Source organism: Bombina bombina, chromosome 1, assembly GCF_027579735.1.
Source record: "Bombina bombina isolate aBomBom1 chromosome 1, aBomBom1.pri, whole genome shotgun sequence".
Classification (NCBI taxonomy): Eukaryota; Metazoa; Chordata; class Amphibia; order Anura; family Bombinatoridae; genus Bombina; species Bombina bombina.
This window is the reverse complement of record NC_069499.1, coordinates 1,506,041,454-1,506,054,732: the sequence shown is the minus strand read 5'-3', so window position 1 is coordinate 1,506,054,732 and position 13,279 is coordinate 1,506,041,454. Positions and strand designations below refer to the sequence as shown.

Genomic DNA, 13,279 nt, shown 5'->3' with positions numbered 1-13,279 from the left:
CATAAGTCCCGTGTGGTGGCGTCTATTGGAAACATTTTTCTAAATACAGGAGGGGGGGGAAAGGGCACACCGGGCCTATCCCACTCCTTAGTAATTATCTCTGTAAGCCTCTTAGGTATAGGAAATACGTCAGTACTCACCGGTACCGCATAGTATCTATCCAGCCTACATAATTTCTCTGGAATTGCAACGGTGTTACAATCATTCAGAGCCGCTAATACCTCCCCTAACAGTACGCGGAGGTTTTCAAGCTTAAACTTAAAATTAGAAATGTCTGAATCCACTCTAATGGGATCAGAACCGTCACCTGCAGATTGAAGCTCTCCGTCCTCATGTTCTGCATACTGTGACGCAGTATCTGACATGGCCCTATTATTATCAGCGCACTCTGTTCTCATCCCAGAGTGATCACGCTTCCCTCTAAGTTCTGGTAATTTAGACAAAACTTCAGTCATAACATTAGCCATGTCCTGCAATGTGATTTGTAATGGCCGCCCTGAAGTACTCGGCGTTACCATATCACGCACCTCCCGAGCGGGAGATGCAGGTACTGACACGTGAGGGGAGTTAGTCGGCATAACTTTCCTCTCGTTGTCTGGTGAAAGCTGTTCAATTTGTACAAATTGACTTTTATTTAAAGTAGCATCAATACAATTAGTACATAAATTTCTATTGGGCTCCACTTTGGCTTTAGCACATATAGCACAGAGATATTCCTCTGAGTCAGACATGTTTAACACACTAGCAAATAACCAGCAAACTTGGAAATACTTTTCAATTCACTTTTATATATAGTATGAGAAAAAAAAAAAAAAAACACACTGTGCCTTTAAGAAGCACAGAAAGATATGACAGTTGAGTACAATAAAACAGATAATTTTATGAAAACAAACTTTTTTCTCAGTAAAAATACAATTTTAGCAAAGGATTGCTCCCATTAGTAATGGATAACTAGCCCTTTAATAGCAGAAAAAAAGTACAGAATGTAACGTTTTTTATCACAGTCAAACACAATCTCACAGGTCTGCTGTGAGTGATTACCTCCCTCAAAATAACTTTTGAAGACCCCTGAGCTCTGTAGAGACGAACCGGATCATGCAGGGAAGAAGAACAGACTTGTGACTGAATTTTTGATGCGTAGTAAAAGCGCCAAATTCAGCCCCTCCCCCTCACACACAACAGTGAGGGAGATCAGTAAACTGTCATAAATCAAACAAAATGCCCGCCAAGTGGATAAAACTAATGCCCAAATAAGTTTTCACCCAGTACCTCAGAAATATAAACGATTTCACATGCCAGCAAAAAACGTTTAACATCAATAAATGTATTTGTCATAAAAAGCCTGCTGCAAGCCGTTTTTACTGCAAAATAGGCTAAAGCTTTATGTAAACAGTATTATTTCAGTGAAATGCTATTCCCCAGAATACTGAAGTGAAAATATACATACATGACAGCCTGATACCAGTTGCTACTACTGCATTTAAGGCTGAACTTACTTTATATAGGTATTTGCAGTATTTTCTAGTCAATTCCATTCTCAGAAAATAATATGCTGCTACATACCTGTGAACCTGCCCGCTGTCCCCTGATCTGAAGTTTACCTCACTCCTCAGATGGCCGAGAACAGCAACATGATCTTAACTACTCCGGTTAAAATCATACAGAAAAACTCAGGTAGACTCTTCTTCAAATTCTCCCTGAGAAGGAACAACACACTCCGGTGCTGTTTTAAAATAACAAACTTTTGATTGAAGTTATAAAAACTAAGTAAAATCACCACAGTCCTCTCACACATCCTATCTATTAGTTGGGTGCAAGAGAATGACTGGGTGTGACGTAGAGGGGAGGAGCTATATAGCAGCTCTGCTAGGTGATCCTCTTGCACTTCCTGTTGGGGAGGAGTTAATATCCCAGAAGTAATGATGACCCGTGGACTGATCACACTTAACAGGAGAAAACAATACCTTCCATGATAGAAGCTTAAGGTCAACAGAATGCATAGGCTCAAACGGAGCCTGCTGCAAAACACGAAGAACAAGGTTGAGGTTCCAAGGAGGAGCAACAGGTTTAAACACAGGCCTGATCCTAGCCAGAGCCTGAACAAAAGACTGTACGACTGGAAGATCCGCTAATCTCTTGTGCAGTAAGACCAACAGGGCCGAGATCTGACCCTTCAGAGAACTGGTGGATAAACCCTTTTCCAAACCCTTTTGGAGAAAGGATAGAAATTGGGTAACCTTCACTTTGTTCCATGGAAGACTGCGTTTCTCAAACCAGTGAAGGTAAGTACGCCATACCTTGTGGTAAATACAGCGAGCGACTGGCTTGCAAGCCTGGATTAAAGTGTCTATCACTCTATCTGAAAAACCTCTCTTGGATAAGGCTAAACGTTCAATTTCAACGCAGTCAGTCTCAGAGAATCGAGATTTTGATGTAGGAAAGGACCCTGAGTCAGAAGGTCCACGCGACAAGGTAACCTCCACGGAGAGGAGGAGGACATTCTTATTCAGTCCGCAAACCAAGTCCTTCATGGCCACGAAGGAGCTATTAGTATCACCAGAGCCTGCTCCTGCTTGATGCAAGCCACTACTCGAGAAAGAAGGGCCAATGGAAGAAAACGATATATGAGATTGAACCTCCATGGAACCGCAAATGCATCCACCAATTCCGCTTGAGGATCCCTCGATCTCGACCCGTATCTGGTCCTACTAGGCATAATCCCTCAAAGTAATATAAAGGACTTACCCTCCAGGATCAAAGCTGTAGAGCAGACACAGTGCCTCAAGGTCTGACAGTCTCACCAAACACATCTGACAAGGATCTGAAGATAAGGAGAAAATAGTGTAAAACGATAACACTGATTTCCCAGGAGATGATAGCTTTAAGTCGAGATAGTGGTCAGAGTTCATTCCCTGCAACATCTAGAGCCAGCGTTCACCACAACTCTCACTGAGAGAATTACATGGTTACTCAACACCTCAGTCCACACTTGAAGGGAACATACCCATTAATGGACTAAACACTTCTATGCCATCCTCCTATAGTGATGAAAGGCAAAGAATGACTGTGGGGGATAGGGGAAGTGGGAGGGATATTTATGGCCTTTGGCTGGGGTGTCTTTGCCTCCTCCTGTATTCCCAACTGTAATGAATGAAGTTGTGGACTGTCCCTGCCTTTGGAAAGAAATATATATTTCTAGAGCTCTATATCTCTATATGGATATATATATATATATATATATATATATATATATATACTGTATAAATAAAGCATACTGAGTGAAAAACAAAATTATTTCAACAATTTCTAAGTGTTGTTCACATTGTTTTAAAGTGATATGGTATATGATGAAAGTGTTTGACTGGGAAAAGTTCAAAGGTGTATAATATACAGGTCTGAGCGACTGAGATTCCACATTATTATGCTGCTTTGGGGGGAGTGTTTGTAATGCTTCACATACACAGACCGCACAGGCTATCGGGTATGAAAAGCATATAGAACACCGGATTTCTCATGCTGGAGATAGCCTGTGCGGTCTGTGTATGTGAAGCATAACAAACACTCCCCCCAAAGCAGCATAAAATGCGAAATCGCAGCCGCTCACTGCTTAATTAGAGACTGCAGACTTCGAACTTGTTAGAGAGTGTAAAAGATGAACGTGAGTTATATCCCCACTGTCTAACCTAAAACCTTTTACACACTTGGGTTTTCCTGCTCAGTAAAAATGTGGTGGAATCTTACCCCCCTCCCCTCCTCAGTGTTTAGGGCACCTGACATGAAGAACACACTCAAAGCTCTATGAAATAAACATTGTATAAGATGTTAGTAGCGGATCTGCCTACTGAAGGTTTCAGGCGATCCAGCCTCTGTCACTCTGTAAAACATTACAGGATCATATTTCACAGAGCTATTTGTGAAATATTCAGCTTGTATCTACAGAATGCCGTGGAGCAGTCAGGGAGAGAAAGGGTGCTAGGTGAGGGGATTGTAATTGACATGCATTAGCAATTACACAGATGAGGGCTGGCTTGTAAGGACACAAGCTAGGGAGTACGGTTAAAAAAAGCCTTGCTGTCTAGCTGTGTGTATTACGTACGTATTCTTAGTTAGTGAAATCCCTCCAAGGTTTATCATGAGTTTTACAAGCTTTAGCAGCAAAATTGCCAATGCATGTCAATTACAAACGTTATCTTCTTTTGTTGCTTTATTTAAATATCCTATATTTTGTGGGCGTATAATATTCCTTTAAACATAAAAGAGGAGGATTCTGTATCCTGATCAGTAACTGACTCCAGATCATCAGAAAGTACTTCACCTTAAGAAGACAGATCTGAGGTTTGAGTCTGAAAGTAATTGTTAATCAGATCTGATCTTTAGAGATTCAGAATGGCTAGATAAACTAGCAGCTGGTTGCTTGTTACACTTACATGGAGGCAGCATGGCTGCCAACATCTTTGAAACAGATGAGCGCACAACAACTTTAAATCCTGGAGCAAAAATTTGAAGAACTCCCTTGTACAGTAGAAACGGAGGAGGACAGATTTTATTAGAGGCAATTGCGGCATTTGACTGATTATCATGCATTAAGTGATCCGTAGAGGAATTGCAAAGCTGAGCTGACGGATAATAATGGTCAGCTTGCAAAAAATACACTTAAATGGAATAACTGGGTAATCAGAAGATCTACCCTCTAAAGAATCTAAATTCAAATTAATGGGGACAGTTCCTTTATGCTCCATATTCAGTTAAGTAAAATAACAGACGGAATAATAACACTAAAACATTCTTCAAATATATTTTTTGGAGACAGAGAATATAAATCAGGGACTCAAGAAAGTAAAGTCCGAGAATAAGATGAACCATAGGGCTAGATATATATATATATATATATATATATACACTGTATATATACACTGTATATATACTGTATATGTATGTGTATATATATATATATATATATATATATATATAAAAACTCTGTGCAAATATATGTTACTGTTATCACTCTAAATACATATACATGCTCCTTAAAGGGACATTCAACACTAAATTCAATTTCTAAGCATCACATTGTGGTTATTCCCCGCCTCCCACTAGTCATGGATGCTGCCATACTGAAATCTAGCCTGCGCTGCATTCCGGTGCCAATACATCGTTGCACATGTGCATTAACTCTCCTTCAGATACCTGCAGTGAAAGAGGGAGCTGCAGAGAATGCTTAATATCCCTTTAATGCTCGCTTCCCAGTTTGTTGGTTCCAGCAAGCCTCATTGCCTCTCCAACACCACACTATTCTGACTTGTGAAACATGATCTATATAAATCTTGCTTTAGTGACATTTTAAGAGCAAAATGTCTATTTATACAACACAAATTTGTACACACATCATTCTCCCTTTACTGAAACAATTAACGTGTTAGCTATATAAGCACTGTTATTTATAGTTGTCTTATATTACTAATGCCGATAGTTACATAGAGACGGTTATTTAGAGGTTTCTTCTTCACTATGAACTTACATCATTTGGTTGTGGCTATCTTATTTCTATCTCAATTTAATGTTGATTATCGTCTAACTTTTGATTCCTAATCTAAAAAGTATACTGTTATTTAAATTCTGTATTCCACAACTCCCAATCAGTTACCAAAATTAAACCCCAATTTAGCGTTTCTTAGAATTCCTATAATAAGAAACCTTTAGCATAATGTCTTTCTTTATTACATGCGGTATTATTATATGTTTTATTTAGATTGCAATCCTATTTGTATGCCTTTCACTTGTACTTGTTTATTGTATAGGATGGACTAGATCTACTACATAGGTATGTTGTGAATAATCTTTTAGCACTCTGCTGAGCAATAATATATATATTGTATGTCAAAAATATAATTTTATATCCTTTATTTGGAACTAATAACATTTACGGTAAATGTGCGTTCTATGTTTGCATTTTTTGATTGTTTAAACTCAATAAAAAACAAAACAATAAACGTTAAATAAAACAAAAACTTACTGTGTATTCTGCTTGCAGAGGAGCACCAAATGGAAAAAGAGAAAATAAAATACAAATTATTAGAGCCATCATGAGTATTAAAACAATGCAAATATAACAGATATCTGTAAGGTATTGCAAACATACAAAACAAATCTATTTAAAGGGGCATAAAACAAGTTGGGATAAAGAGAAAATATAATATGTACTTTAATTACTTTACCTGCAAATTTATACTGCAGTGCCTCGCCATTAACCCTTTCTTTTAAGTGTCCAAATTGCACCTGCTCTAACTCCCCTCACACAATTCCTTTTATGGCTGCATCTATATCCACCATTGATATGGTAGAAGGCTTTATCAGTTATTATCTGCTGGAGCATGCCTAGAAGCTAATAAGCTGTTGTGAACTCAGTTAAAATACAATGCCTGTGTTTCTGATGTTAAACACTGATAAGGGGGGTGGATCGGTCTACTCCAGAAAGCACAGCTATGCAAGTAATTTTGCTTATTTTTGAAAATGATTTTAAAAAACTTGCCAGCAATTTTTAAATTATATTTTTTTGGCAAACAATTTTTACTTAATTAGCCCTTTTAGAATATGCACAGATGTTTTATGGCACTTTAATATTCTATATGGTATGTGCTTACATACCCCATTTCTCTATCCATCTAGTGAACCATTTTGACTGTACAGAGAAACCAATATGTCAACAATAAATGGGCACTACAGCCAATCAGAAGTTACACTGCCCGCTCTGTTGAATAACAGCACTCCGATGGCTCTGCTTAGGTTCATTTATAGCCAGGCATTGAGCTTTGACAAAAACGCCAAGTGGCTAAAGATGGCTGATTCTCACGGGGAGGACGTAGCAGCAGTGGGGGTTAAATCTTTATAATACTATAAGATTTCAGGTTCCAGATGAGGACAGAGGCAGGAACAGAACGTGATCATTTCAACATTTTGTTAACGTTAAGGGTTAAAAACGAAAAAGGACAATAAATCAATTACCATAAGAAATTATTTTTCTTTCACAGAATCTCTGAATTTATTACACTTGTAATGAGATTGAAAAGATATAGATAGCAATTATAACATTTAAAGGAATATTTTAATGCAATAAAGAATGCTAAATCATTTTATCTTTGCACAAATGCTTACTAGTAATTATGTCAATGCAAGACATAGCTGGTGGGCCAATTAGGAGAAGCATACCTATCTAGCCACCACAGGATCACTATTACCTATGTATTTAACCCAATAAGGCATTTTCTTAATGCACTAGATTGTCATTTTAAGAGCTGGGAAATGCTATTTAGCTATGCAACTGACCAGGCTTCTTCGATTTTACTATTATTACACTAAAGGAATGTGAAACCCAAAGATTTTCTTTTGTGATTCAGACAGAGCAAACAATTTTTTAAAAGTTTCCAAATCACTTTTATTATGAAATTTGCTTCATTACCATGATATTCTGTGTTGAAGAGATACCTAGGTAGGCATCTGGAGCACTATGTGACAGGAAATAGTGCTGCCCTCTAGTGTTCTTGCAAATGTATAACATTCTTACAGAACTGCTGCGATATATTGCTCAAGAAATGGGCCGGCTCCTATGCATACATCTCTGCTTTTCAACAAAAGATAAAGAAGAAAAATTGATCATGGAAGTAAATAAGAACATTGTTTATACTTGCATGCTCTACCTGAGTCATGAAAGAAAAATTTTGGCTTGCATATCCCTTTAAAATTCTTAGCAAAAATGAGATTCTAAATATAGATAAAGGCTTGGCTGTCAGAGACAACTGTAAAATATTGCACAGCAGCTTCTCTCTCGGAAGACAAGGAGTTAAAGGGACAAGATACTCAAATGTTGACGCAATTGAAACTGATGCAGCCTAGCAGTAAAAAGCTGACAAGAAAATATCACCTGAACATCTCTATGTAAAAAAGTAAGATATTTTACTTCAAATTTCCTAAGTATTCACGCCCCACTGTAAAGAGACTTTAAGAAGCCAGTCAGAATACTTGTCCTAGGACATTCTAGGGAGTGTGCATCTGTCATGTGGCATGTGGTTTTTTTTGTTTGTTTTTTCAACTTGCAGCTGGGCAGCAGCGGGAGTATAACTGTTTACACAGCACTTACGCTGGTAAGCTAAAGAAATTTTGAAGTGAAATATCTTCCTTTTTACATTGATATTCTCAGGTGATATTTTCTTGTCAGCTTTTTACAGTAATGTTGCATCACTTTCAAGTGATTTAGCATATGAGTATTATGTCCCTTTAAATGTGACCAGAGATATAACCAAAAAGACCAGTGGGTTACTTTCAATAAATGTTAGAAGTTAGGTAAGAAGTATAAATGTTGAAATGGAATTATTCACTTCCTTGTTATTTTAATATATGGTTTGTGTCACATTTTGTGAGCCCCTCATGTAAACTCTACAGGGTATTTACAGTAGGATCATGTGCAGGCATTATCTGGGTGTATCCTATGGCAAAAGACCACTTTCTCTCAAACTGAATTAGGTGAAAAGATTTTATCTAGCCCATGGCTTTTCGAACTAGTATCAAACTAAGGAGCCAGTCATGGGAACCTGTATATAGATATATAGTATTTAGAAAAAGCTTCCAAATTAGGAGTCAGGTATAATTCTAGGACTCATGGATCCTGGAAATTGTCTAGTCTCTGCTTGTGAAAGCCATACACAGATTGAACAGGGAATAATAAGACTTTACTACTTTATAACTCTGTCACTTCAGCTTAGGCCACAGTGAGCGCAGTATAAAATTTATACATAAATAAGGGATATAATAATCCAATGTTAAATTGTATTGCCTGAGTAAGACTTTAACTGTGTACTTAAACCTTTTGAGGAGGCATTAACCGTACTAGTCACACACAATCACTTGTACAATAATGTATTTATTTATCATGCGGCAGTAAGAACTCAGTGGAACATCCCTGGAAAGACACAGAAGATTGCCTTTGAGCCCTATTAATCACACCTCACCTGTGATAGTGTATGGATAGTAGTTCCAGGCTTTCTCCGTTACATAGAAGATTTTGGGGACAACAGCTCGAGCCCAGCTTGGAAGTTTGCTGAAAAACAGAAGATGCAGTTTTAAGGTGGAACTGTGTCATGCGAGAGATGTGACATTATACCTAACCTTTTAAAGGGACATGAAACCCATGGTTCAGATAGAGCATGTGATTTAAACAACTTTAAAATTTAATTCTGTTATCTAATTTGTTTTGTTCTCTTGGTATCCTTTGTTGAAAATACCTAGGTAGGCTCAGGAGCTGTTGATTTTTGACTGCACATATATGACATGTTATTGGGTCACCAGATGTATTCATTTATTTCCCAGTAGTGCATTGCTGATTCTTTAACAAATAATACCAAAAGAATGAAGCAAATTAGATAATAAAAGTAAATTGGAAAGTTGTTTAAAACTGCAAGTTCTATCTGAACCATGAATGTTTCATTTTTACTTTACTGTCCCTTTAATGGAGGTATTATATAAGTCGGGTGAACATATTGCCGCTTTAAAAAGGGACACATATGAAAAATACATATGTCAAGACTGCTTAAAGGGACAGTACACCCAAGAATTGTCTTTCATGATTTGGGTAGAGAATACAATTTTAAGCAACATTCAAATTTACTTCTATTATCAAATTTGCTTCATTCTTTAGATATCCTTTGCTGAAGAAATAGCAATGCACATGGGTGAGCCAATCACACAAGGCATCAATGTGCAGCCACTAATCAGTAGCCGCTAAGCCTATCTAGATATGCTTTTCAGCAAAGGATATCAAGAGAATGAAGCAAATTAGATGATAGAAGTAATTTGGAAAGTTGTTTAAATTTACATACACTTTCTAAATCATGAAAGAAACAAATTGGGTTTCATGTCCCTTTAAAGAAATGTTCTGTATAAGAACCGTGACATATGTATTTTTCATATGTGTCCCTTTTTAAAGCGGCAATATGGTCACCCTAAGTAAGGAACACACATTTTAAGTCTATGTAAACACACATTTTGACAATAAATGAACCATCTTTCAATGCAACAGTAAATGTTAAATAGTATGTTTCGCTAGCAGGCTTGTCCATCATTTATTCTCAAAGGCTGCAGAAAGGACCAATGTTTAGGATATCCCTGTGTGAGAAGATCTAAATGATCTACTATTTAATAAGCTTGTGCTCACAAAGGGATATTCTCAAACGTGCTGTGTCTCCAGCACTTGTAAACTTTAGACAGCCATGTAAGGATCTTCAGAACTCAAATCACCACTCAAAATGTAAACAACAAAAATATCTTAAATCAAATCATCACACGCACCTACAAATGCATGCACACACATGGACACATACACATGCATACACACATATAAACACATACACATGCATACACACAAATAAACACATACACATGCATACACACATATAAACACATACACATGCATACACACATATAAACACATACACATGCATACACACAAATAAACACATACACATGCATACACACATATAAACACATACACATGCATACACACAAATAAACACATACACATGCATACACACATATAAACACATACACATGCATGCACACACATGAACACATACACATGCATACACATATAAACACATACACATGCATACACATATAAACACATACACATGCATACACACATATAAACACATACACATGCATACACACAAATAAACACATACACATGCATACACACATATAAACACATACACATGCATACACACATATAAACACATACATATGCATACACACATATAAACACATACACATGCATGCACACACATGAACACATACACATGCATACACATATAAACACATACACATGCATACACACATATAAACACATACACATGCAAAAATGCACATATATACATCCTCACACACACACACATATACACATGCATACACACACATATACACATGCATACACACACACAAGCACTTGCATACATGCACCAATGCATGCACACACACACACATACACATCATGATCACAAGCATGCATTCACACACATAAAAAGACACACATGCATGCATCCACAAATACATACACACATACGTATGAACACACATGCGAACACACACATGAACACATGTATAAACACACATATAAACACAAGAACACATACATTCACATGCACATGAACACATATACATGCATCCACATAAACAGGTACACATACATACACACACACAAATACATGCATCCCCCCAAACACATACACATTCATACACACACACAAACACATATATACACAAACAAATGCATGCATGTACACATACACACACGCACCTAAACACACACACTTGCAAAAATACAGAAATACATATACATACACAAACATAATACAAAAGTACGCAAATGCATACACATACATATGCACACAAATGCATACACATACATTTGCACACAAATGCATAACACAAATCCATATGCTCGCCCATAGACACATGCAAATCCAACAGAAATGCATATACCCCAATGATGTTCTTTTTCATAAAACATAATTTAGCAATGTACTGGATATATACTAGAGGAACAGCTTTTACACACACATATTGTGTTAGTTATATCAAGGCCTTGGCATATATTACAATAGTTTAAAGTGTGCAGTACGAAAACTATAAACTCAGCTATATATATATATATATATATATATATATATATATATATATATATATACTTTTTTTTATTATTATTTTTTTTTTTTTTACTTTTTTTGCTTCCATTCTATGGGGCTGATTTATCAAGGGCCGAATGGCCTCTGATGCCCCTGTTTCCATGCGAGCCTTTAGGCTCGCCAGAAACAGCAGTTATGAAGCAGCGGTCTTAAGACCGCAGCTCCTAAACTGGTCCGCTGCCTCTGAGGCTGCGGACATCAATCCTACGATCCTATAAGATCGGGTATATTGACACCTCCTGCTAGCGGCCGATTGGCCCTGAATCTGCAGCGGCGGCATTGCACAAGCAGTTCACTAGAACTGCTTTTGCAATGTTAAATGCCGACAGCGTATGCTATCGGCATTCAGCGATGTCTGGCGGACATGATACGCTACAGCGTATCATGTCAGCCAGACTTTGATAAATCGGCCCCCATGAGTACTGCATTTTTAAATTAGTTAGGCTGAGTTAGGTAGAAAACCAGAACGTATAGATAGAGTTCCTATATTCAGATAGAGAAAAAATAAATAAAAAATGAATTTTGTCCCATCTTTGTTGTAGGGTTACAATATTAAATGGACATGAAAGTCAAATGTACCTTTTTTCTCTTGGTCTACTTCGCTGAAGTTTAATTTAATTTCATGAGAGGATACTGAGGAAGGTTCAGGAGTGTGCACGTGTCTTCTGCAGTGTTGGCAGCCATGTTTGTAAGAATCTTATACAAACAGTGCTCAAGACACTTGCACCTGAGCCTATGTCAGTATGCTCTCATGGAAAAAATAAGTTCAAACAAAGGATACCATTTAGAAAGTGGTACGTTGAATAACAAAAGTAAATTTGCAATTGTTTTTACAATTGTAAGCTCTATATCATAGTTGCAAACAGTCCCTGATTTCCAGGGACATTCCCTGGATTTTGTTTTATGTCCCTTGAAATGTCTCCTACAGGAGATTTGGAGGGTTACAGATGAGCTGGGCATGTGTGACACAAGCTAATGGGGAGGAGCTGCCGGTGAGGCTCTGTGTGCAGCAAATACTCTGCTTGATGACTCATAGCAGGTCTAGGCAGGGACTTCTTGCTGCACCTTCTGTGTGATCAATGTTTAAACTTACACAAATCAGAAGAAAAAAACATTTCCAAACAGCTCCTCCAGACTATGTAAGGAGCTGTGCTAATTTGTTGTAAAAGAGGGAGGATTACTTGGCTACTACTGTAAATTGTTTATTATTTGCATCTTTGCTTTATTTTATCTGACAGTAATCTTCATATTTTAAACATACACCACTTCCTACACGCAATGCAAAAATATGAAAATTGCTGTAAAAAATGCATTTGCCCCCAACACCTCACCCGTTCCAGTGCTGTGCATAATCATACAGTAAGATCAGCTGCACTGAGTGCTTGCTGTGTCTCTCCTCCTGTTTACCATAATTTAACCCATGGTAGCCTAGCTCCTCCCATGTACCTCCTATCCTCAGAGTGTCATTAGCAGTCCAAGATAATGTAGGAAGCATTGCAGGTTGCTATTAAGACAGTGGAGCTAAGGTAGCTTTGTGTCACTTCAGTTCT

The 13,279-nt window shown here is 37.5% G+C and overlaps 1 protein-coding gene across 1 annotated transcript in view; it reads right to left on the bottom strand.

Moving 5' to 3' along the window:
* Window positions 1-13,279, bottom strand: part of PITPNC1 (phosphatidylinositol transfer protein cytoplasmic 1) — a 674,601-nt gene that overhangs the window by 255,237 nt on the left and 406,085 nt on the right. Inside the window, exons 3-4 of the mRNA XM_053707933.1 lie at window positions 9,003-9,091; window positions 6,014-6,021 (exon numbers count right to left, since the gene is read on the bottom strand). Of these exons, the coding sequence (XP_053563908.1) occupies window positions 6,014-6,021; window positions 9,003-9,091 (97 nt within the window). The remainder of the gene's footprint in view (window positions 1-6,013; window positions 6,022-9,002; window positions 9,092-13,279) is intronic.